Source organism: Branchiostoma lanceolatum, chromosome 3 (genome assembly GCF_035083965.1).
Source record: "Branchiostoma lanceolatum isolate klBraLanc5 chromosome 3, klBraLanc5.hap2, whole genome shotgun sequence".
Classification (NCBI taxonomy): Eukaryota; Metazoa; Chordata; class Leptocardii; order Amphioxiformes; family Branchiostomatidae; genus Branchiostoma; species Branchiostoma lanceolatum.
In genome coordinates this window covers 27,106,988-27,133,464 of record NC_089724.1, presented here as the reverse complement: position 1 = coordinate 27,133,464, position 26,477 = coordinate 27,106,988, and the positions used below count along the sequence as shown (strand labels likewise).

The 26,477-nt window shown below is 42.9% G+C and overlaps 1 protein-coding gene across 1 annotated transcript; it reads right to left on the bottom strand.

Moving 5' to 3' along the window:
- Nucleotides 1–890: 890 nt before the first annotated feature.
- On the bottom strand, nucleotides 891–25,901 carry LOC136431261 (Wilms tumor protein homolog). The gene is made up of 6 exons (XM_066422587.1): nucleotides 25,272–25,901; nucleotides 7,035–7,290; nucleotides 6,440–6,612; nucleotides 5,816–5,905; nucleotides 4,348–4,431; nucleotides 891–1,061 (listed from the first exon to the last, which is right to left on the bottom strand). Exons 1-6 carry the CDS (start codon nucleotides 25,642–25,644, stop codon nucleotides 940–942), a joined length of 1,098 nt encoding a protein of 365 aa, XP_066278684.1. The 5' UTR covers nucleotides 25,645–25,901; the 3' UTR covers nucleotides 891–939.
- Nucleotides 25,902–26,477: the final 576 nt, after the last annotated feature.

Below are 26,477 nucleotides of genomic sequence, written 5' to 3'. Positions count from 1 at the left end.
TACAAATCCGAATGGACAGTTGGACACTTCACAAAACTTTGATGCTCTCTTATACGCTCAATCTAAGAAGTCTATGCATCTATGTGTGTATATATACATTTTGTAGAGTCATCAAAAATATACTTCCATCATACTTTTAAGTATTAAGATACCACAACAGTATAATCATAACAAAACACTGTAACAATAGCGAAACATACAACAAATACGTGGATTGTCTACAGAATGTGTGACATATCAATTGCAAAATACAACATCAAACGTTTATCGACGGTAGGCGCCGTTGAGGTACTTACATATTTACTAAACTGTAACGTTACAGCTCGGGTTGTGTAACAACTTTTGATAAAAGTGTAAAGAAACATTTGGAATACAACGACAAATATAGCCGCGGCGACTCTGGTGGGAAGACGTATCTTGCTTGTATATCATATAGTGGCTTCCTCCAGCAAAAATACGTCTTCCCACCAGAGTCGCCACGGCTACGACAAACACTGAGATGATCTTTGTCATCTCCAGAATAGCATAACGTAAGGCCACGAAAGAGTTATTTCAGTCCACGGCAGTAAACGAATGCAGGAACAGGTCGGGTGAGGACACTGCCCAGTTGGGCATCCGATCGTCGGGACATTGTAAATTCTTAAATCTCAAACTCTGCTTTGGCCTCATGATATACCAACCGAGTGGTATTTTTGTACACAGTCTAAATGCCCAGGGCACTAGAGCCGGTACCATTTAATAATACCACAGCCCTGCCAATTGAAAGATGGCACAAAGTCATGATAGTCCTAAAGTCCTGACTCCAGATAATACAATTACTTTGGTTTGTGCCAAAAGTTAGAAGCGTCCATTTTATTGCCCCCTCCTCCATCATCCGGCATCTTGTAGCCTATGCCCTGCACGTGGTCGGGTGACGTCATTGTTCGTTGCGTACACACGTTAGAACTGCGTGTGCAGTTTGGTGAGGTTCCTCTGGTGCATGTTGTGGTGCCTGACCAGCTCGTCTGACCTCGCGAACCGCTTCAAACAGTTCGGCCACCGGCAGCAGAACGGCTTCTCTCCTGTAGGCAAGAACAACCGAGTTAGACATCGTCATCAGTTTTCACATAACCTTTTTAACGATTAGCATAAGGATTCAGTCAAAACGGCACAAAAAGACCAATCAGGGGACGGATAACATCTGGTCTATGTCGACAGGTGGTTGCTGTAGACAGGATTCTTTTTTTTTTTTTTTTAATCTTTCTTTATTCACGTTTTAACAAAAATAGAGAAAAGCATGGCAGTTTACAAAACAAAACAAAGCACATGAGATACCACAAAATCAAAACATAAAATCCGGGAACAAAATAGTTGGTACTGAAACCCCTAATGCCCATATATAATACACATATATACACATATACCTATATATTTAGAGAGATATACATACATACATATATATATATATATATACATATAGATCTCACAAAGATGCATACATATAATAATATTTGCATACATATAATAATATTTGCATACATATAATAATATACATATAATAGTAGATGCCTACATATAATGATATAGATGCATACAAATAATAATATATGATATTTATTCACAACGAACAATTAAATTTCCATCATTTGTCAAGAAAAAACTGTATTGAATTTTCCCCACTTCCCCCTATGTTTATGTAATTTTCCTTGTCTGTTTGCAATATTCAATTCTAATTTATAATAGAAGGAAACAAAGGATATAAAGGCTGGTAAATTCAATGAATAATTGCGATGTTTAAAGACAAATATCTTACCAAGCAGAATAATGACATTCGACAGAACCGGGCAACGATCACTTAAGATACCGAAAATTATACTAAGTGCATTAATATGCAAATGAATATCAGTGATTTCGAAGAACCAGTCGTCCACCTGTCTCCAAAAATGTGTAGTTTTATGACAGTTCCAAAATAGGTGGACAACCGTTTCTTCTTCCTCTTTACAGAGATTACACAAGGGGGAGTCTATCAATCCCCATAGATATAGTGTTTTGTTACATGGTAAAAATTTGAATAACAATTTGTACTGAAACATACGGCTATTGGAATCTATGGATATTTTATAGGGCAAACTATACACATCACGCCATGGTAGCGGGGTGTCAAAATATTCTTCCCATGAAAATTTAACTTTTTCAGAAGTTCCCCATAAGCTGGCTTCATTCATGAAAAATAGGTAGAGACATTTATTAATTTTACAGTTTCGAAGCCAGCCTATGTTTCTACACACAGGGAGACATACAAACAAACTTGGAGAGTTCTGTTTCAGCATGGCTTTCCAAATAGAAGGGATAGCCGAAATAAGTTGGTTATATTTGAATTCGGAAAATACATCCCCAAATTTTTTGATCAGATCATTATATGATAAGAACCTATTTTCTAAGTCCAATATGTCATTTACAAAAACAACCCCCCTACTAAGCAATACCTGAGAAAAAAATGGTTTTCCACTGACAGTTATATTTGAATTTAGACATAAAAGCTGTTGTTTTACCTCAACCGCCCCCTCGGGTGGTCTAAGTTGGAACCTCAACCAAGCCTGTATTACATGCGTAAAAAAGGTACTTATAGGTGATCTTTTCCCCATAAGAGATTCAAAATCCACATTTTTAAGCTGAGAAAAAGGAAACAAGTTTGTGCGAAATATAGAACTAGATAAGAAGATAAGCTTGGAGCAAAATCAATTCTTATTCAAGTACAGTTTTGGTAACCAAGAGCCTTTCAAGGTTAAATCTACAGCCCGCAAGTTTCTAAGCTTTAGCCCCCCTTGTTCATAAGCGGCATACAATGTTTTCCTTTTAACCCTCTCGGGTCCATCTCCCCATAGAAATTTAAAAATCTTTTTCTCATATCTATCAAAGAAGGTAGGGGGAGGGGACGGAAGAGAGGTTAGTAGAAATATAAATTGAGGTACAATTAAAGTATTGACCAAAATAATTTTGCCCATAAGGGTTAAAGATTTAGATTTCCATAGCATTAATATCTTGTCAATCTTTACAAATTTTCGATCAAAGTTACTTTCTATGATATCAGAAAAAAGTACTGGAATATGAATTCCAAGAATGTCGACAGGACCATCTGTCCAAAGTATCGGCAAAGAGCACGGTAAATAAAAGTTTGTACCATTTAACGAGCCAATCCTCAATATTTTACATTTATCAAAATTAGGGCATAATCCTGATAATAAGGCAAAATTTTCTAAATCGTTGACCAATGCATACAGACAGCCAAGTTCTGGAGTAAGAGGGAAGTTGGAATCATCCGCATATTGAGAGACTTTAGATTTAATTCCAAAAGTATCTAAGCCTTTAATTTCTATGTTATTTCTAATTTTTATAGCGAGCAATTCAACTCCTAAGATAAAAAGATATGGAGATAGGGGGCAGCCTTGTCGAACTCCGCGGGACAGGTTAAAAGACTTAGAGATATAACCGTAATTTATAATTTTGCTAGAGATATCGTTATAAAGAATTTCTATCCATGTTATAAAAGATTTCCCAAACCCAAAGTATTCTAGTGCTTTTACAATAAAGTCTAATCTAATAGTATCGAATGCTTTTTCAAAATCTGCAATGAAAATTAAACCGGGCAATTCATTTCTCTCATAATATTCCATAATTTCTCAAATTCTCCGTATGTTATCGCTAATACAACGCCCCTGTAAAAAACCAGTTTGGTCATAAGATATCAAATTAGAAATAACATGTTTCATACGAAGGGCGAGACATTTGGATAACACACGTGTATCACAAAGACAGGATTCTTAATGCCGAAAATTATTTCATCAGGTTGGTAGAACATAGAGTAAAAAGAAAAAAAAGAATCTCAAATACTCAGGATTCTTAATGCTTGTGTCAATAGACAATGAACCACCAAAAAGTGGTCACGTTGGACAGGTGGTCCTTATGTAAAGGTGATCACTTTGCCTGTGTTTTTTGTACTGTATACCTACGACGGTTACGTTACCCACGCACTTCTTATTTGTACCATTTTGGCCAAAGTTGATTTCTTAAAGGCGAAAACTGTGCATTTTTTTCTCTTTAGGACGTAAGAAATCAGCGACGTCATCGAATCCCTACGCCAACACACGTAATATACCAAAAAGACCAACGCTAGATGAAACTATCAATTCTTAAGTTGACCTTTCTCTACTGGGAAAACTCGACAACAAGTTTCAGTACACTTCTTGCCAACATTGGAATCCCAATGCATCTGAATTCTGAGCGAGACAATACGAGATAATAGCTACTGTACTCTGAATGTCAGACTGAATTCCAAGGACCGTTCTTGACTACCGTTATGTTGCTCACCTGTGTGTGTTCTTGTGTGCGTCTTGAGATGGTCTGAACGGGAGAACTTCCTACTGCAGGTCTCACACGAGAACGGCTTCACGCCTGTGGACAGAGGCACATGTGGTCAGATACTTTCTCACTTAGCTAATATGGGTGCCAATCTTGTACATCGTAAGCTTTGATAGGGCAAAAAAGTATAATTTTTAAAGGAAAGCTACACACAAAAATTGAAAATCTTACTATGCTAGAGTCAATTCCACATTACCGAGAGGGTGTTTGTTGCCTTTTGTTCTAACATTTACACAACCTTTGTAACAATCTATGTGAGATAAGTAACTGTTAAGAACAATTTCCAACATTTATTTGATGTTCTAAATATTTTTTGCTGTGTTCCAACAGGTTAAACAAATTTCCAACATTGAACACATTATTTGTATTAGTTTCCAAACTGTTACAACATAGATTGATCATTTGTTTGAACATGTTCCAACATTCTACAAATATGATATAACTGGGTCAGTGGGCTGGGAACAGGGCAATTCACACATCCCTCCAAAGTATAGGGGATTAGGCCTAGGTGACATGAATAGACACATAAAGACAAAAGAGTTGCCAGTGTCCAGACGTGAAATCTAAAAATATACAGAGGCAGACAATAGAGCGTGATTAGCACCTACTTTTATGGGGGCAATAACCCAAATCTACCATTTTGAGAATGATGCAAAATGTTGGAACATGTTCCAACAGTAGAACAATCACACAGATGTTTGAAAACTGTTCTAAATAAAGAGATATTTGTGCAAATACTTTCATAATATTTCCAAAATATAGAGATGAGTTCAAACATGTTCAAACTTTCATTTCTAATTGTTTGAACGGTCTGAAATTATTTTGACTGAAATAGTCTTTTCTCTAAAATTGTTCAAACTTATTAGCAATATCATCTGAAAACCCTCTCGGTGACATGGAATTGACTCTATGCTTACTATATTCCAAAGTCAAATTCTTATTTCAAGTTGTTTCACATAAGTCCGTAATAGTTTTGGGATCTTCCACCATTTGCAACTTATGCCGTGCTGACGTGACGCCTTCTCACCTGATTATTATGGTACACTGAACACTGACGTCATATAATTCAATCATCAGGTGAAAGATTTAGAACACTGACGTCATAGAATTCAATAATCAGGTGAGATTATCGCCTTCTCATTTGATAATTGAATTATATGACGTCAGTGTTCAGTGTACCAAAATTATCTATATAGCCGGTATAACCGCCCTTCGGCGTAACACACCAGCTGCGCAGGCACGCGGCGCGACAACAGCTGCTGGTATTACACCGAACGACCTGTCACGTCTAACCTTCGTTTTATCAATATCTACCCAATTGCACGTGATCTAGGCTAGATGAAGTAGTGTTCAAGAAGACGATAATTTAGCGGCTGGTCTCCGCGAGGATGGCATGTTTTGATCGATTGTTTAATACCTGTGTGTTTCCGTATGTGTCTCTTGAGCTGGTCGGACCTGGAGAAGCGCCGTCCACAGCCGGTGTACTCACACAGGAACGGCTTCTCTCCTGCACGGGAAAACAGCAAGACAACATATTAGATCATTCTACATTATACTCTCCTCTCTAAACATCGTAAAAGAACCCAACACACTTATCGAGAAGAGTAGGGGTGACCCGATGTGCTTCGCCAAAAACGCGAACCGCAGCGAAGCCGCATTGCACTACTAGCTAACGAAAAAGTGTCATGCTTCGTCCTCAGTTCGACCACTTTATTCACTTACTAACACTAAAAGGGATGCATTTCTTATGTCCTTTCAAAGGGTTCTGGCTTCTAGGAACATTCTCAAGAACAACCCGTTCGCACAGTCTGTCTTCCCAATACAAGACCGATAAACATATGTCGTAAAACAAAATAAACACGTATACATATTTCAAAAGTCACAATCGTTGTTTAGCGATCTCCCATATTGATTTAGAGCGGGCAGGTTACGTCTAACGGTGAATCAAAATAGCTCGCTACGCAGTTTGCAGACCCTCCTTATTACTCGCTAAATTGTTGTGCAATAAAGTTTGATTGATTGATTGATTGATTGACAGTACCTGTATGTTTCCTGTTGTGCATCTGCAGATGAGACAGTTTGAAGTAGCGCTTGTTGCATGCTGGGTAAGGACAGACGAACGGCCGCTTCTCCTCCGTCATCAGCCTCACTGCGCATGTGCGCTGGATCTGTTCCAGGCCGCGGGGCAGGCTGGGACTGTGCAACCCCGGGTAGCTGGACCAATCAGAAACAAGAAAAGGATTGATTTAATTAGATTTCGCAAAGAATTGTACGGAGTGGAATACGAATAGATGTTCTACCTTTTTTTCGAGAATCCAAATACTTTGTTGGGGTCGTCTACAGTTTGTAACAACGTTGAATAATTGCCAAGGTCATGCGTTTGCAAGGTCAGGTACCTAAATATTTGGCCATTCGACCTTGAGGAAGGTTGTTAAGATAGCCGACAATTCAATGGCTTATGTTGATAGTTTTGTGTTCGGTCATAGCTTAATTATCGAGATTGTTAAGTGCAAACACAAATGCACTTTCATGCTGAATATTGTAGATATCTTGCTGTGGCGAATTCTGTCTTTCTTTCTTCTAAGTTATTCAGTTTTTCTTTCCATTTCTCAAGAAAGAAAGCAGAAATGTTTTACCTGCAGTTTTCTTTCTTCGGGGACATTGTGGCTGCGCAGTAGTCCAGACTCGCTGCCATGGACGCCGAGTACATGACGCATGCGCTGTAGGTGCTGCGCGCGTACTCGCAGTCCGCCATGTTGGTCTGGAGATGGTGCGGTGACGTCAGAGGGCCCGGCTCGCCGCCCTGTCGGTACGCATGCGCAGAACGGGCGAACATGTAGCTCCTGGAGTTGATGTCGTCTGACAGGCTGGTCGTGTCGTAGTTCGGAAATCCTGGTCAAAATAAAGAAGAAAAAAAAAGTTAGAAAGAAAATAAATCATATTTTCAACATTGCATCAAGGAGTGCATATGCATGATACTTAAAGGATATAGGGACCTATAAGTCAAAGACTCGATCAGCGTGGTTCCACCCACAACAGCAATCGCAGAGCAAAACTCCACTTTACTTAATTTCAGGCATAGATGTACTAGGACAAAAATTAACAAAAGTATAGATGAACTTGGACAAGAATCAACAAAAGTATAGATGAACTTGATTAACAATTGTGATCCTCGACAAATTTTATCACACTGAGTTATTGACAACCATGGGAAGACTCTATGTATCTATTACGATGTTTTGAGAAAGAGAGAGAGAGAGAGAGAGAGAGAGAGAGAGAAAGCATTTTCAGCCAGTATCATCCGCCGAATATTCCTCACACGAAACTCACTATAGAGGTATGCCATGAGAAAGTTCCTACTCATTAGACCGTTACCCAAGCACTTCCCTGTGCGTACAGAGGTCATGGCGTACACGTTGTCGCGAGTTCCTTTCCCCGCAGTTATCACAAGAAGGAATCTCACAACATCGAAGTTTAACTGCGCGCCGGCGGAAGTCATGCGACCACGAGGTTACACCGACGGCCCCGCTTATTACAGCCCCGATAACGGAGGAATTGTGGGGGATACACCAAATTAAGTCCTTGTTTCCTGCGTTTTGACACGTCTTATATTAAAGCGAGTCCGTGAGGTAAAGTGAAAACACTACGGTCGGAATCAAGTGGCCTTCATCTGTGATAACACGAGAGGTAATGTCATAACTTGTCAAAGGATATGGAGCCTAGGGATAACAGTTTGACAATTTGAGCTGCATATTTGCTTGTGTAGTATTTAAAAACTATCAACACAGCCAATATTTTGCTAGACCTTGATATAAATCTTAACACAACACAATTCACGAGCTATAAAAAAGGATACGATTTACCAGATCAGATGGTATGAGCGGTGGAACAATTCGCGAGGAAGTTGGAAGAATTGCACTACTAGTATTAGTATTGACTAGAGTTCCACGACCTCATACCTTCGCCAAATGATTTTAACCATTGTGAATGATGTATTAGGAGTGTTTCTCATGAATTATAAATCAAACCAGTTGATTGTCTTGAAATATGACATGTCCAAAGTAAGACTTTAACAAAGTATGAGCTTAACAAAGAATGTTATGCTAATATTGATCATCAATTATGCAAATGAGGCCCTTATTTGTATAATTTGATTCATCGATGTTCACATTCACGTAACTTCCCGATGCCACAAAAAAAGTATTAAATGAATGAAATTTCCGTCATTTACCAGTATGGAATTATAGTAGTTTCTCATTTAAGTATGCAAATTAGACCCACATTTGCATATTTTCTATCTTCAACATTCCTCTCTTCCTCAGTTACAATTTGAATAGTCATATCATGGCACAAAGCAGATTTTTAAAGTTGCCTCATTAATTATGCAAATTAGAATCTGATTTACATAATTATCGGCCAATCATTCTAAGCATCACACAAGCTATCAACATACCAAAAATCATGATCATCCATCAAGGCCATCTTGAGTTATAGTATTTTCTCATTAATTATGCAAATGAGGTCTTCATTTGCATAGCTCATATCAATTAATATTTCTCTCTTCCTCACTTACATATGTCACATGTTTCAGAGTCCTATCATGGAATTTGGTGGATGTATAAATTTCCCTCATTAATTATGCAAATTAGATACTGATTTGCATAAAAAGTATCTAATCATGTTCATCATCACTCAAGCTATCTACTTACCAAAAATCATTGCCATCCATCAAGCCCTTCTCGAGCTATTCCCTTTCAAAGTCAGATGCAAAACCTGCTCCTGCAGTTCCAAATAAGCCGCTAGGGGGCCCAAACCCATACCACTTACTCTCTGTCCAAAGAGCTATCTACCACTCAAAAATCAGTTCCATAGCATGTCCAGAACACGAGATATCAAAACAGGAAGTTCCGCTGCAGTACCATAACAAGCCGCTAGGCGACCCAAAATCTAATCATTGCCTAGTCTCATCAAGACCTACCCACCTACCAAATATCAAGACAATCCATCCAAGCCTTCTCGAGTTATGCTGTACATTACACACACACATACACACATACAAACGCTACCCTCTGCATAACCTTCTCGGCGAAGGTAAATATCTAGAGAAACCATTCACCCGGAATAGCGAAATAAAACTACGCTAACAGTTTGATACACCCCCACCTCAAGCAGCGACCGAGAAGGTCAACGTCCGCTGGAGACAAACTGCTCTCCAAGCAGAGGTTGGTGACGATCTTCCTCACCAACCTCTGTTTGGAGAGTAGAGACAAACTGCTATTGTACCAAAATTCATATATTTACCTTACCTATCTAGGGGTGCCAAAGAATTCATACGAATTTTACGGAATTCAAACGAGTTTTACGGAATACATACGATCCATTACGAGAAACATACGAATTTTACGGAATACATACGATCTATTACAAATGTACTAAGAAACATACGAATTTTACGGAATACATACAATCCATTACTTAAGAAACATACGATTCTTACTAATTTGTTCGCCATCGCGCTAGCACTGAATCTAGCTTTGTCTGGTCCTCCTAGTTGGTCTAAGCATACATTAGTTTAGCCGGATGGGATACGCAATTAGCTCTTAAAAGCCAAGATATCGTACGAAGAAGTGGCTATCGTATGTATTCCGTAAAATTCGTGTGTCTCCTAGTAATGGATCGTATGTATTCCGTAAAACTCGTATGAATTCCGTAAAATTCGTATGTTTCTTGTAATGTATCGTATATATTCCGTAAAATTCGTATGAATTCCGTAAAATTCGTGTGAATACTTTGGCACCACTGGTCGTGCGACTGTCGTAGGACAAATGTGACCTAGGAAGTTAGTTACTAAGGAAGTAAGAGCCCGCCTTGACCTCCCTCTGATGACCTTTCCATCTGTGGCCGTCCAACAAGACCAGTGTCACCGTGCAGACAGGACCCGCTAGATTTATGGCGCTCTACCCCGTGTTACATTCACCGACCCTCAGATAACGAAATGCGAACCAGGAACGGGACGACCACACGTCAATCAACACGTGTAAATAAAGCTGACTCTACCGTCCCCTACGGATTACCTTAGCGGGAAGGATTTGTACAGGTGTATGTTGGACAGGTTTGTGAGACGGAAGTGTGACGTCTTATCAGCTGGGCGATGTATCGTTCAAGAACACAGGAAAGAGTTGGTGGACAAGACAGTAACCTTGGATACCAAAATGTATTCATAACAGAACACATGTGTATGTAGTGGTATATTGAGACTTCTATATGTTTCATCATCCGAATGGTTTAAGAGTCAGTAGAAGCATGCTGGGGGGAAGATCGTGCTGTTTTATTACTGTAAATGTATTTAAGTTTGCGTGGTTTTATTTCGCGGTAGGAATAAAATGGAGTGTTCGCGGTGGTTTTAAGTTCGCGTTTGAAACAATAGTAACGCTACAGACATAGGTGGGCAAAAAGCTTCGCGAACATATACCGCGAACATATAAAAAACACCGCGAACATTTCTGCATTTACAGTATTGTCCTGCCAAATAGAAGAACAAGAGTTACAGTCTTTCTAGTATCTGATTGAGGAGGAGAAAAATTCGGTTGTCTGCCCTTGTCTTAACTCCTATCTGTGTACCTGAGGTATATGCCAAACCGCACGTAGCCCTGTCAATGTTAGTTCGCTTGTACCATCGGTTATTCTTCTTGTGCTAACAGGAGGGCATACAGGTTCTTTTACGCGCTCGGCATATTGCCCATTATTGATACGAGAATTTTCTAATCTTCGAACTCGAAATCTTGTTAAAATTTTCTCCTTAGACCGTCATGTGCGTATTTGTCCTCTTTTATTCTTGTTACCATTTAAACCATTGAACCATTGCCTTCCACCATCATGTAGGACAGTGTGGGAGGGGGGTGGACGCATTGGGGTCGGGGTGGGAGCGAGGAAATGGCATCAGTCGAAGAAGACTGCCGTTTAAAGAAACTTGAGTGCACACAACATGCTAGAGCTGGAAGCTTGTATGTTCAAAAGTTACCTGTGTACGAAAGAACATGTAAAGACTGCATGTCAAACACGGTGGAAGACGAAACACGTTTTATATCAAGTTGCCCCTTCTACGATCAAGAAAGAAAGGCACTGTTTAAAGAGGCCACCCAAAATTCCATCCAAACTTCTCCATGTTTACAGACCAAAAGAAAACTACTCTCCTGTTAACATCACAAAACCCACACATTACAGAAAAAGTGGGAGCATTCGTCTTCCACTGTCTCGAAAAAAGAAGTCAAACCCAAATAAGATAGAATTTAGTGTTAGTATTTGAACTAGAATAGTCAAATGCTATGTTGTTACCAATTGTCTGTCCGTCCTTCCATGTTTCATGTACTTGCAATTAGCCTACGGGCAAGAACTTGCAATAAACTTTAAAAAACTGTTCAATGAACTGCTGTATTTTCACACAAGGGCGACGTATGGTTGACGTGTAATTCTTTTTCAAGAACGCCCGACCAACTGACACTCACGCCTCAACTCTCGTTCAACAGGTGGTTGTCTTCAGCGATCACGTGACCCGTAGTCGAACGAGACCTGTGACGTGATGAGGCCAACGGGATCGGGAGGTTGCATAGTTCAAAACTGCTTATAGGGCGTTGTGGCTTGTCGAGTTGGTGGGAATTTTTTTTGAATGCAAAAATAGCTTGATAAGGTATCGTTCAATGTCGTCGCAGGTTTTCACAGCTACAGATATGTTTGCGGATATCGTCTTCTCAGTTGGTTTTAAAAAGGATGAGTTCTAAACTCTTGACAAATTTAACGTTATGCCTTCAGTTTGTTTTCTACGACATATATTGCAGCGTTAACTGATTAAACATTCTAACGTGGAGTGTGCATTTCTCAACTCTTGCCTTAGATAAGCAGAAATAAGAGAAAAACGCACATCACCACACGGCAAAATTTCAGTCAACAAATACAGAGAGGAGCTTACGCATCTACTTGGAGTTAAGCTCCGAAACACAACAAAAAACAAGGAGTGTCAGTCGGTGAGAATGTTGTCAAAATATGTCAGAACCGATTTTTTTTCTCCTGAGACAATATAAAACAGTCGTCACGCCAACAAAACATGTGCGGGAATTCCACCAGAAATAGTTTTCCAGTTCTGGAGCCGCATGAATGAGATCGAGTCACGAATCTTCCAACCGTGTACAAGGGTCACACTCCGTCAGACTTTCCCGCCAAAATAATTCACCAAAGTATCGTTTGATCTCCGGCTGACAGGGCAGTAAACGGATCTGACTTGACCTTGATAATTCTGGGTGTTGAAATGAGCGCCATTTTGGCTTGCGATATCGCGTGACATTAAAGCAGCTGTTGTTTCCTCCGCAGCCGTTCTTATCTTCTCCTTCGATCGACACGCTGGAAGGAGCTCCCAGAAAAACGTGTAAGGAACAAATTTGAGCCGGACATGCTGACATTTGTTCCACTGGTTGGTCATGCAGGCGATACATACGGACATGTTTTTGTCGGAGTGTTATCAAGAGTTTGCTTGAGAGAAGAGCTTCGAATGGAAAGTGAAATTTTGAACAGTGTTTTAAGAGTGCCAACAATATTTTGATGTGTGTTTCGTAAGTTTGAGTGATACGAAGGAAGGGGAAGACAATATATAGTCTCCAAGCAGACCCAACGGTTGCAACGACCGTATCCAACTGGCAGAAGGAGTTTTTATTGCAACCCGGCGGTGCCTGACAACTTCTCTGGCTGACTGGAGCTTCTCTGGCTAGCTTGTACGATTTTGGCCCCGTGGAGATCTGCTTGGAGATTATATATTTGTAATAGTCGCTCGTAATTCGTGATTTACGAAACAAAGAGTAAAACCTTTGACAAAAACATCGTGTTATCACCATTCCCAGCATTACCGCTAAATCTTAATAGAGGTACAATATGTTACAATTATTACCCCTTTCTCAGTTTATTGTTGTACTATAATTTGCATACTAAAAATAATGTAAATCCACTCTTAATGCCAAAGTGTAGTTGGTACAATGTGAGACTTTTCTTAGCCCCTACCAGGCCCTGCGGATGGCTGGGGAAATATTAGAATAAATACTAGTAGAGTGAATAGTATGCTAAGGGAGTCTGCTACGGAGAGAGGGTCCAATCTGCCATCCTAGGAGCCTGCAAGTGAAACCTTGGCAAATATTCTCCCTATAGCCGGCGTAGTTAGTCTGGTAGAGACTAGGCTTTTCTCACGCTGGGCCCGAGTTGTGTTCTAGTTTATTGTTACACCACCAGGCTGTCTAGTCTCTGGGAAAATCTAGGGGATGTTATTCATAGAGAGGGGAGCTAGACGTTTTGTCTTCACTATCTAAATCAGAGGTCAAAGGCCCCGGCTGGTGTTGAGAAGATTTACACGGAGCAGCGACACGGTGATCCCGCCGTGATGGTTTGGGGTCAGCCGGCGGGTGGAGTGACCAGCGCGTCAAGGACAATGTTGACTTTTCTTGAGATTGAAGTCAAGCACGGGAGGAATAATTCAAGGGCGTGATGTCGGGGAAAACTGCGATACAGCGAGAGGGTCAGGTCCCACAGGGTTCAATGTCATCTGTCTAGTTTGTCGCGTTCCTGTTTGTACGTTGAACAACGCGCGGAATCTCATTCTTACTGGTTTGGTGTGATTTCTTTGTTGGGCTTGGTCACACATTGTGCTAAGAAACACACTCAACGGTGACAAATAGGTTATATTAGCTATTTCGTATTATTATCATGTTGTCGTCTTTTGTGCGACATTTTGATAAAACAACTCTTCATACCTTTTTTGATGCCAATGTAATTGCGAACCAAAAATGTTGTGAACAAGTTGGGAAATATATACACCTTTTAGATGCTGTGTCGACCAACAACATCTCATTTCGCACACCTGTTGCCAGTGGCAGTGACGGAACCGTACAAACTGTACCTGTTCTCAAACTCGAGAAACCACTGTCTTATGATTCCCATTTTCCATGTTTTGTAGAAACATAAGACGCAATGCAAAAAACCGTTTCTTCTTCGACAAGATATTAGGGACGGATAAGGCCAAGGTATACAAACACAGGTCCGAGGGAGTGCCGAAAACACGAATAAACAATCCAAGCTCAACTGCAATGAAATTGAAATACGGCGTGCGCCAAGATCAGAAAAAACGCTGTGGATTCAGGCCACCCACCATAACGTATCTACTACACTAAGTACACACACACACAAGGAAAGTTTCGGCCTGAAGACATTGACAAGAAGAGACAGACACTGACAAGTGTAACGCGGCATGACGTGGAGGGGTTTCTTTCTATTAAGTGAGACATCCTCCGTATCTCACGGTTTAGTAGCTAGCTCGCAAAAGAGATAGATAAGATATCTTTACACGCCCTAGGAATGCCCTGCCAGTCAAGGATAAGCACGCCATGCGAGCACCGGACCGCTCTGTTGACACTCTAACCAACCCGTGACAAATTGAATGTTAACTTAGGCTTTAGGGTCTCGGCAAACCTGGTGAAAAGCGCGGGTTCGACCCGTCCCCTGTGACTGTCCGCCCGTCTGACACTGTTTAACAAACGGCCGGTGGGGAGGACAACCGATCTGACTCGCTCTAACTCCTCTTGTCAGCGCCGGGAAACTAGAGATGTGTTTATTTGAGCAAGATCGGCGATCGCAGAGATAGGACACGTACCGGGCGATAAAAGTGTAATTCCAAAGATGGCTCGAACGGACGGTATTATTATGGTAGTGATAACGATGTCAGGAGACGGGAAAGGACGTCAGGGAGCGCACGGAGCGCCCTCCCACGGACGCCGGTGTCGGGTTGTTCCCGGGCAGGGGTGGTTGAACTCCCGTCTGGTCTTGGTTTGGTGGAGTTAATGGGGTCACCTTAAATATTGACGCCGAGTGTCGGACGGACCGTCGCAGGTGTTCCCAAACATCTCGCCGGTTATCAACTCGTGTTTTCTTAACGATAGCGATCGTTTTCTCTGAAATCAGCGGCGAGAAAGAGCTTGTCCTTCAACTTTCAAGGATTAGGGAAAAGAAATGCCCACTAGAATCTTCGAATACAATGTTTCCTGTTTCAAGGACTACAAATAATGTCCTTGCTGTTTCTGAGTTCAAGGATTGGGGGAAGTTGCTGTTCACTCCTTGGACGACAGTTATCATCTTTGGCGTCTTGAGTTTCTGACCTATTGTCGGTGCAACATTATGAGATACGTGTACTAATGGCTCATTCTCTGTGCAATGGGCCAAATCACGATTTTCAGGTTCGAAAAATAGACTAGCATATTCTTTATAGCACACCATCTGACCTGATAACACCACAGAAGGTTTCACAGTGATCTCCAAACAGATCTAACGGTGGCAAAGCAGTATCAAAAGGGCTACTACTACTAGTATCAAAAGCCTCCGGTAGATCTGCTTGGAGATGAGCTTCCCAGCCCTCATTCGAACTTTCGGACTTGGGGCAACTTTCGGAGATACTGTGTACCAGACGTGCTATTAAACGTGCACCTGTAAAAAACCTTCACGGCTAATCTTGTCGGTGACTGGCGGAGACAAAGTGGATTAATGATAAAAACCGCAGCAGGACATATCGTTTGGACAGCTCAAGAAAGCCAGCTTTCATCGCTAGTTTCTCTGATACAGGTGCAGTCGTCAGTACTCTGGGCACGAGAGCGGACAACTGAGTGTGCAGGGCACGAGACTCTTCTGGAAAGTGGACTGGTGTGGTCATAAAAGATCGTAAAATTAATTTCCAAGCAGATGTTGGGGGAGGCTGAATCGTTACGTTTTCCTAGCTGCCCTTCCATGTGTTAAATCACCTCCTTTGCTTGGATATGACGTTAAATCTTATAGTTGTGAAATCCATCACGGGGCGGGGGACTCAAAATTGGATAATTTCGGTCCCAAAGCTTGACAAGTTCGGTAATCCGGCATAAAGATTGGGTGATTGTGAATACGAGTTATCTTTCGTTGGGGAACCGCCCAATACTACCGCTCGTCAGGCAGATTGATATTTTTTAAGAAGTTCTACATTTTCAGTTTCAGTAGGTAACAATGCACGCACCGACCCCAGCAAGTCCTCCAAACTTTCTTCTGTAATTATCTAGAAATTATCGAACCTTTTTGTTTCCAATCACCAAAGGAAGCTTTGAAGTAGACGAAACGTAGCCATTACAGTTGTGCTCCCCCCTCTTCGGTCAAGAAAGGTCACCAACCGTGAAATCTAAATGATCGTCTGCACGTTGTGGTCAGTCTACAGTACTACAATTCTGCACAGCATGCAGCTAGGCTTTGACTACCCTCTACCAGGCTCCATAGGTCGCTGGAAAAGTCGTAGAAATTGGCCAAATAGACGGATAACATGCCAGAGAAGTTAGTCCGCTATAGAAGTTACAGTTTGCGACCTCTAGGACCCTCTCTCCGTAGCCGACCCCCTTGGCATACTATTCACTCTATTTTTCCAATTTCTACTATTTTTCCAGCCATCCGCGGGGCAGCATGGAGGGAAAAACACAGGACACAATTCTTTCAACGCATGCACGATCTAACCGGGGCTTTTTGCTGTTGCAGCCGACGTTGTGAGAGAAATGGCCATTTGAATTTTTTTTTGAAAATGTAAAATGTGAAACATGGTCTCTGTTCCCCTCTTTCTCTTTCTCTCTCTCCCTCCCTTCACCCCCACTTTCCAAGCAGAGGTTTCGGTCGGAGGTCATTCTGTTATGGCCAGGGTTTCCTTCATTTTGTCTCGTAGAAGGAGGAAAATAAAAGAATTCACGGCTACTAGAGCTAGGGAAACATAGAATCGTATGCAAGGCTGCAAAATCCCCGGCCAAAACCTCTCTTGGAGGGTAGGAGTACTAGGACAGTATATGATAATGAGAGCTCCCTTCTCTTCAGTGTCGTTTCATTTGCTTGTTTTTCATCACCATCCATCCTTCCCCTTTTAATCTTCTTTTAAATCAACGGCGCTATTATGTCCTCTCCCTTCCCTCAATCCCTCTTTATCAAAGTTAATTAGACAGTCAGTGTCTCCGAGAAGTCTCCTCTCAGTAGTGACAAGGAAACCCAAGCCGCCCGAGGATCCTGAGTGCGATTGCTCACTTCCCGGAAATGTCAAGAAAAGGACAAGACTGATTCTTGACCTTGGCTCTGAACTGACCTTGTCACACTTTCGCCGAAGGGCCCGAGGACTCGATTTCAGAAGGTTGTTTATCTTGCTAGCAAAAGAGAGAGACTACTAACAAAGGCGAAAGGGAAAGGGAAGAGAGGCACAAATATTGCGGAATACTGTCGAGAATCGTAGCGCTAGCTCGCGACAGAGAAAGTTTCTTAAAACATAAGGTTTCTTAAAACATAAGATGACATGGCCGTCAAAAGTATATCAGGACGACGCTTGGTGCGAGGGACAGTCAGAGAAGTATGACCGTCAGAAAACGTCACCTTAATATCGGTTTGTACGTCTTCATGTGTGTGTTTGACGTAAGCTTTGTGAAAGTTTATATTAAACTTTGAATACTGTTCCCAGGGCCAACCCTTTGTAATAACCTTCGGCTAGTTGGGTAGCCCTGGCTGTACTTTTTTACAGTCAAATAAATCAAATCAAATCTGTTTGGAGACTAAAGCTATTCCAGTACTGATTCACCGATGTTTTGTCTCTGTGTAGAGCCAAGAATGACTCCAACTAACTTTTACACTCATCAGGCTTAAAATCTGACGGCGCGCATTCCTGAGACGGAGGTGCCTTAACGTCCCCCAGTCGTGTTGATCCACGGTGCGTTACCGTGGCCGAGATGTTGTTACAAGGATTATCATTGGCCATCAACCAAGAGATGGAGTACAGATCGGAGATTAATCACGAATCTCATACCTCCTTACTTCTACCTCCCACTTCGAGTCGTCCTCATCCCAACCCGCCCTAAACGAAGTTCAAGAGTTGAAGTTCTTGACTCGGACTTACACGAAAACACCAGGGTCCCGTATTTAGTTAGATTCACGAAGGGGAGGGTCTCAGGGGGGCGGCCATCAGCCAGGACCCGGCGGCCACACACGCCACCCGCGCCGAAGAAATATGCCCGGAGTTGCCGGCCCTGACATTGCCTAGGAGGTTACGGAAAGTTCAACTGATCAAGAACATAGGTTGGCCTGACAGTTGGGGGGGGGGGGGGGGGGGGGGTGACAAGCGCTGACCACAGAGGGAAGAGTGGCTATGGGTTCACTACAGATATTGACAAAACTGCAATCGCTACTCTCTTGTGCCGAAAATTACAACGATTTCTGTTAGCTACTGCTCTACATATTTCTTAACATATCATAGATTTTATTTCACAATATGGAAATATGGCAACTTCATATAGATCATGGGCTACTTAACTGGTAGCTTAGTGAACTTCAATCATTTTGCACTCTTAAACTAATATACAACTGATGCGAATATGCCGTTTGTTCATCAAGTCGACATCACTTGAACTTGAAAGAAAGGAGGTTGTAACACTGATATGAACTTAGTTCTTAGGCAGAAAAGAAGTTAAAAATGGTGCCAGATAGGTGCTTTATAGGCAGCTCTTTAAAATGCCAAAGACGTCATTTCAAACCTCACCGTGCCTGTTATCTGTTACCATCTTAATTACCCGTCTGATCGGACAATCAATTACCGTCACATAAAAGTGACTAATTCCTCCCCTCGCCATATCTCAGCACACTTGGACAGTCTCCCCCGTCTCCCAGCGTAAACAATATGTCCCCTCCACCATTTAGTATTTTCTGGCTCGTTCCGTCGAGTTTCTCCCCCGCTTGTCCGAACCTATCAACCTCGGCCAAGTTAGCGGGGAGCGAGGCCAAGTACTAGTTAGCCTGTACAGCAGGCGTCCTGGTCGTGATACTGATGTTGCTAGCCTGTAGTTACACAAGCTCTCAGCCGGAGGTTACTGACCCCCACCCAAAGGCGGTTACGGACACCGGCTGGACACTAGGAGCGCGATTCGTCAGGCTACTGATGTTGCCGTCTTTGGCTGAACAAGCCTATTGGTTATTAGATAATGAATGAATGAATGAATGAATGAATGAATGAATGAATGAAAGACCTTTATTGTACGTTTCTGCTCTTACATGCTAAGTTCAGGTCATGGTGATAAAGCAGTGGATAATAAACTTGCCGGCAAATGTTGTTGAACATTGGGTCCAACAGATGTAGTAATTAGAGGCATGGCGTGATCAGCAAAAAGACTACTCTCCAAGCAGAGGTTCGGCTATAGCTTGTTTTTGACTTGGCTTGGCGACGGGATAAAAGAGAAAGCCTGACTAACACCTAGAAGACGTCAAAAACAAGTTGGGGCAAAACCTCTGCTTGGAGAGTAGCAAAAGACGACAAAGTTCAATGTCCACCGTGTAGATAGCTTTAGCCCCCATAGCAGGCGACCCAGTCGCAGTAAGAAGGTTTATTTTTCAATCGCAGTTACAATCGCTCGTTTTGTTGATAAATCACTGTATATTTGCTAATGGTTGGCCATTTTATATTCGCTAATGGTTAGCGAAATGCTGGTGGAAAATGGAAACCACCAGAACTCGGTGGCGACTCCAAACTGCGCGCAATCAGGAAAAGACGACAAAGTTCAACACCCACCGTGGGGCCTGCCGTCGAGACTACCACCAAGGCGGGGGTGAAATGCCCCATTCCTCGTCCCATAACGTCTAATAACGCGCTCGTAAGGGGGCTGCAGGCGGCATGCTTCTATCGAAATGGCCAATTAACCTCCCGTACAACAGCGGGGCCAGCGCGACCCTCCCCGGCACGACGCGACCCCCCGCCGCCCGCGCGAGCCCCGGCCGTAAATCCCGACACGCCGCCGGCTTGTTGAGCCCCGTGCGAGGCGGCGCACTGTTCCGGCGATGAAAGCTCCTGTTGTCTGATTAATAGCCCGCCATCATGTGGTATTTATTAATAACATGGACGGGAGCAGTGCTCGTTCGCTCGGGTCGGGACCTGCGCGGGTAACTGCCAGGCTTCCCGCGGGCTCGGAGCGATGTCACGCCGAGACGAACTACTGAGAAGGCACGGTGAACAGGAGTCGGGTGTCCGCGGCTCTGAACATCCACTGCGAGATTTTTTTTATCCGCCGCCGTTTTATTTTGGGCCGTTAATGACACACAGTGTAGATAGTGATCGACTGTGAGATCCTATTAACTCGCATGCCGTGTGGTTTGTATTAAAATACCAGCTTTAATACGAGAGTGTCATAGGCCGCAATGCCACTTGCAGTGTAATATCGGACCATTCAACACTTCGTTAATCTCAGAGTACAGTAGAACGCTACTGTCAATCCGATCCCGTAGATAGGCTTACTGTACGGTAGTCCTACTGGCACTGTGTGTGTGTAGATAAAAACGTGTAAGATTGCTGTTGCCACATTCTGTACGTTTGGGGGCAGTAACCAAAACAATTTCCAAACGTTTACTGACGAAAAGAAAACTAGAACCTTGTAACCTCTCAAAACCCACTCATTACAAAAAAAGTGGGACACTTCGTTTTCCACTGCTTCCAAAAAAGAAGCCAAAAAGCGTAGATTGTATTCCGTAATAGCTCTTAGAATAGCCATTTGTTCCACTTGTCAACATAGCATTTGTTAAATCGCACTATCTGTACAGTATACCCTTTCTATGTATTGTTTCATGTTGCAATACTTGCAAATAAAACATTATCATTATCACAACACAACTTGCCCCCTTTCATCATCATTTCATGTTAATAATGGATGTGTTTGTACTTTAAAAAGCTGAAAACTATAGGATTAGTATACTTTGTAAAAAAAAACCTACATAAAAAGATGCTTTATGATGCTTGTCATCGTAAATGAAGTGTTACCGATCCCCTACTTGATCCGGTCACTTATGGTATTCCCAATGTCAAGGTGAAGCGGGTGCTGTCACACTTTTTACAGGCCGGGAAGTGATCTTTTAACGGCGATGACGACAATGGGAGAATTAAGGAGGCGCCGGTGTGGTTTATGATTGACACATTACTCCACTGGTAATAAGCAGTTAAAAGTTATAACTTCTGAACAGAAACAAGACTTTGGGAACATCATACCAACGTGGGAACAGGTACTCTTTTAGTAGCCTCTACCAGGCCCCGCGAATGGCTGGAAAAATAGTAGAAATTGGCCAAATAAAGTGAATAGTATGCTAAGGGAGTCGGCTACGGAGAGAGGGGCCAATATCAATATGCCATCCATCTAGAGGTCGCAAACTGTACCCCTATAGCAAACTAACTCCTCTTTCATGTTTTCCTGTCTATTTGGCCAATTTCTACTCTTTCCAACCGCCTCTGGGGCCTGGTAGAGGCTATTCTTCTCGTGAGTGACTGAGGCAGTCTCAGTTGTAGGCCTGCTACGAGTGGCGTTTATTTTTGTGGGGAGCGCTAAGTCGCGATATTCTAGGTCGACAAAACGATATTCCCGGCTCGATGTGTTGTTGACGGCTATTTCAACCTAGCGCATATGTTGAAAATCGTGAATCAGCCCTCCCCCAGATCAGAAATGACAAAGTAGAAAGCTCGACAAAAGCGCCTAAAAACACGTCAAGATCCAGACTCCGGGAACCCCTCCTCTGCTTGGAGGGTAGCCACGATCTTCACTTACAAGATCTGCTTGGAAGTTAGATCAAGACTCTTTCGACAGAGTGATATGTTTAGAAAGGTGGCCAGCCCTGCCACACACGCACACGTACGACCAGAAACCTCCCTCTGAACCTCTCCCTCCCTCACGACAAGATGGGATTCGAACCCGGGAAACCAATCGTCGGGCTGGTCCACTGGGACGAGGGTTTGCCCAAACATTTGGCTTCCCCCACTCGCGCGCGTCCCTTCTTGGTCACGCTTGGGCTGCGGTCGACCAGCATCTATACTAGCGCTCACCGGGCCTATCTCCAAGCAGATGTTGGGAGGAAATTGTTTTGGTTTTTTTCGGCTGCTGTTCTGTTTATCCAAGGAGGTTTTAACTAATCTCCAAGCAGATCTACACCGGGCGCGAAAATCGTATATGCTAGCCAGAGAAGGTCCAGTCAGCCAGAGAGAATTGGACCCTCTCTGGCTAGCATATACGATCCTCGCGCCCGGTGTAGATCTGCTTGGAGATCAGTTTTAACCTCCTTGGTTTATCAGAAGAAAAAAACGGGACAAGATAGAAAACTTTACGGTGTCCCTGAAAGCATCTGCTAGGATATTGTCTCTGGTCGGTGTTTTGTTCTTGCCGTTATTTTCTGAGCTCCAAACAAAGGTATAGTATCGATGCTCAAAGAAGAAGAAGGGGATTCTTAGATCCGATAAGTATATTTTCCAAGCAGAGGTTTCGGTCGAGTTGGGTAGGAGTGTACGGGATTTTTAACGTAGGCGAGAGAGAATTTAAAAATCCTGGACACTCCTACTAGTACTCGACCGAAACCTCTGCTTGTAGCTCAGACGTATTTCATTGTTGTCGATTAAACCTCCTTCATATCCGGACGTCCGGACACCCTATTCATCCGCTCCGTCGATTTTTTTCTTCTTTTTCTTTCGGAGAGATTCATATTCTAAGTTCTAACTTCTAAGATTCACTTTTGTCATGTTCCTTTAGTTTATGATGGTTCTATCAAGGACATGTTACTGCGACTCGCGCCTTCCATCGGACCAATGTGGCGGATACGGGATTATAAAACGTCATAAAAAGACCAGCCTGGATATAAAAAGACCGGATCCGGCCTACACAAGAAGTAGTACTTTACTCTTTTGTAGTTTTATAGACTCAGGATTAGGATGTCTTAGGTGTAACATTTCTCACACTCTTCCTTCATTCTATTTCTAGACGTCACTTTTACCAGACAGGGCTGGAATACGAAAAGAATCCCTAGGCCTAACACGTTAACGTTGAACTTCAACTATCTATAAGAATTTCAAAACGACAATGTACGCATTCTTTGATAAAAGATCCCGTGAATGAATTGAAGTCTTCGCATGTTCTTGTGAGACACAGTCTCTGCACACTGCTTCAAAAAGTTACTGTTACTTTCTTTTTAGGACGCTCAAGATGAGCGTTCCGCGTTCGCAAATGTTTTCATTTCTGTAGTTTTCTTCTTTAGATCACCTTTTTATCACAATGTTTTCAGGGAGGGTGGACTGTCGGCTTCGTTCGAATTGGAGGTCCTCGTGCAAATGTTTTCATTTCTGTAGTTTTCTTCTTCTTTCCCATTTCATCACAATTTTATCACAATGTTTTCATGGAGGATGGACTGTCGGCTACGCTCGAATATTAGGTCCTCGTGCAAATGTTTTCATTTCTTATCTGTAGTTTTTTTCTTTCACATTCTAGCACATTTTTATCACGATGTTTGTATGGAGGATGGACTGTCGGCTACGCTCGAATTGGAGGTCCTCGTGTCGCTATATAATCGGGTGTGGGAGCCCGTCCTCCCCACCACACACACGCGAGAGCCCGCCAGCCCCGTGGTGCGGCGCGCGTAACAGCCGGAACCAAAACAAAAGGAGAATCACTTTACACCCCGTCATGACAGTCGCGATGCGCTCGGATGGGTTCGGGACGGAACGGGGGGAGGGGAACCCTCGCAAATGGGACGGCTGTCTAGCTACTTGTGTTACCTTCATACTCTCCAAGCAGAGCATAGGTTTCGGCTGGTTTTTGACGTGTTTTTAGGCGTTTTTGTCGGGCTTTCTATTTTGGCTATACAAGAAAAAAAAGATGACAAAGTAGAAAGCCCGACAAAAACGCCTAAAAACATGTCAAAAACCAGCCGAAACACATGCTCTGCTTGGAGAGTATTACCTTCAGACAACGAAGAAAAAGGCGGAAAAGCCTATTATTTCTCAGATGTTCACTCGAGTAGCGATACGGTTTCCTTGTGAAATCGGGTCGTAAATTATCTAATTGGGTTCCTATATAGTTAAGACACTTGCTATTACTAATCGTTATGAAAAGGGAAAGTGAATGCTTTCTAAAGAGGAAAGTTAACGAGACAAAAGCGGAAGTCGGCCAGGACAGCCGATATTCGCCAAAAATGTTAGATATTTTGTTGTAAACGTCATGATCAATGAATAAAATGAGCTTTGTTCCAAAACTTGGACATGATTATAAGAAAGTGGCAACTCAAACTATGACTGTTTTCCGTACATGTATCACAATACACATCTTTTAGTACAAAACATGTGTTTTAGCCCAAATTTCAAGAAAGACATAAAGACCAAGATCTATAAAAAGGCTCGGAAGTACAAATTTGACATAATTTTATTTATTGACCAAATGCACACCAAATGGAGATACTAAACGCACGAGATAAAAGACAACAAACTTTTCGTAACCACTCGAACTTCCGCGCGCGATATTTTTGTTGCGTTTGGACGTCTGTCTGAACGATAAATCTCCGAGTGTGTAGGCTCTACTCTTCCGCATGAAATCTCTCTGAATTCTTGAACAGAAAGCGTAAAAATATGGTCTTGGAAGTTCTAGACGCATACGAAATATGGTACCGAAAGTTGTTCACAAACGTGCACACATGTATGTAACTTGACAGCGCTGTGACCCGGTAAAGTTATATGGAACATGTTATCAACTAGGCACTGCAATGTCAGCACTTTCGTGACATCGTATCCAGCGCCAGTTCGCACCGCAAACACACGACAACTGTCTAGATGTACTGGACGTTTTAGGAGAGATTCAAGACTACTATTCTAAGGAATAACATCAAACAGAGGAAATAGTAGTACATACCACACACTGAGCGATTTTGCGAGAGCTAGAGGCAGGCATTCAACATCACTGTTTGCATGCTGAACAACACAAGTTTCCTTCAAGAAAAAAAGAGAAGACAAAAAGCTGATGTTGACTTACCCTGAGAGCAGGACGGCGTGTCCATCTGACGACTGATGTACGTAGGGCTGGAGAAGAATTGGGCGGGCTGACTCGAGACTGCTGCCGAACAACCGTGGCTGGGCGACCCGGCGGGGAAGGCACCGTACCCTCCTAGCGACGTTCCTCGGGGGCTGGTGGAGAGGTGGACCGAGAAGGCACTGGTGTAGCCACGGTCGTCTTCGTGCGCCCAGGCCGGTTCCTGCTTGATGCCTGGCGGCATGAAGGACGGGTAAGAGCCGGTGCCGCTGGGGTAGCCGAGCTGAGGGAAGTCGAGCATCGGTGGCCAGGCGGGGGCTGTCCCGCCTTGCGGGCTCTGGCGGGGCGGTAGGTAGGCGGCGACGTCGCTGGCCATCACGAGGGAAGTTCTCAAACAAAAGTGACCAACAACTACCTGTAACCGGCTGGCAAAGTGACGGAGCTTTACACCGGGGTGGCGAATTTCACGCGTCGGCGTTAAGCGTCGTTAGCCACCGACAAACCTCTGTTCGCGTCTGCGGTCTGAGATCTCCCTGCACGAGCCGTGACAGGATCGGTGTGACACGGGAGGCGTACAAGGGCAACACTGGTTCTCCGGCTGCCAGGCAAGGAGTTCAGCTCGTCCCCCAGGGGACGCGGGGCTAGAGGTTACGTAGGCTGTTTCGCAGCGGCCCAGCACCAATAAATCCTCTTTGATGACGCTATAGAATGGCGGCTTTCCCATTCATCACACTGGGGTGAAAGTTGTTTAAAACTTTTCCTCACAAATTAAAGGAAATAAACGAAAGAGAGCAGCTTGATACGTTCTTGGGTGAAATATTTTAACTAATCTTGTAAGTAGGGGCATAAATTTTGCCAGTTGCCACTGGTTGAGGTGTAACATTGAATCAGACCTTTTGACAAGGAAAACAATATCACTTATCAGATATCAGAACTTCCAACACTAGGATATCTTAGAGGCTACGAATAATTCTTAAATGTGGGTTTAGAAGCGCTAGCGACTACAGACGCGAGCAAGTTTAGTTGGGACAGAAAGTCGACCCTGTTCAATATATTACATACGTACAATGTAGACCCACGTCACCAATGGTTATTGAAATAACATCTGGATGGAGATGCTTCCTTTGGAACGATTTTTACTACATATTGTGAAATATGTCAGAAAACGGTACATTTTGTAAATTTTATTTCTATGGATGAGAAAGGGAC

Bases quoted from the DNA above. Each gene is read 5' to 3' on its own strand.
- LOC136431261 (XM_066422587.1), bottom strand. From the start codon at position 25,644: ATGGCCAGCGACGTCGCCGCCTACCTACCGCCCCGCCAGAGCCCGCAA. The intron at 5,906-6,439 runs GTACTGTCAATC...TTTCCCGTGCAG, and splicing joins GCACAACAGGAAACATACAG to GAGAGAAGCCGTTCCTGTGT. The intron at 4,432-5,815 runs GTATTAAACAAT...CTCTGTCCACAG, and splicing joins ACACATACGGAAACACACAG to GCGTGAAGCCGTTCTCGTGT.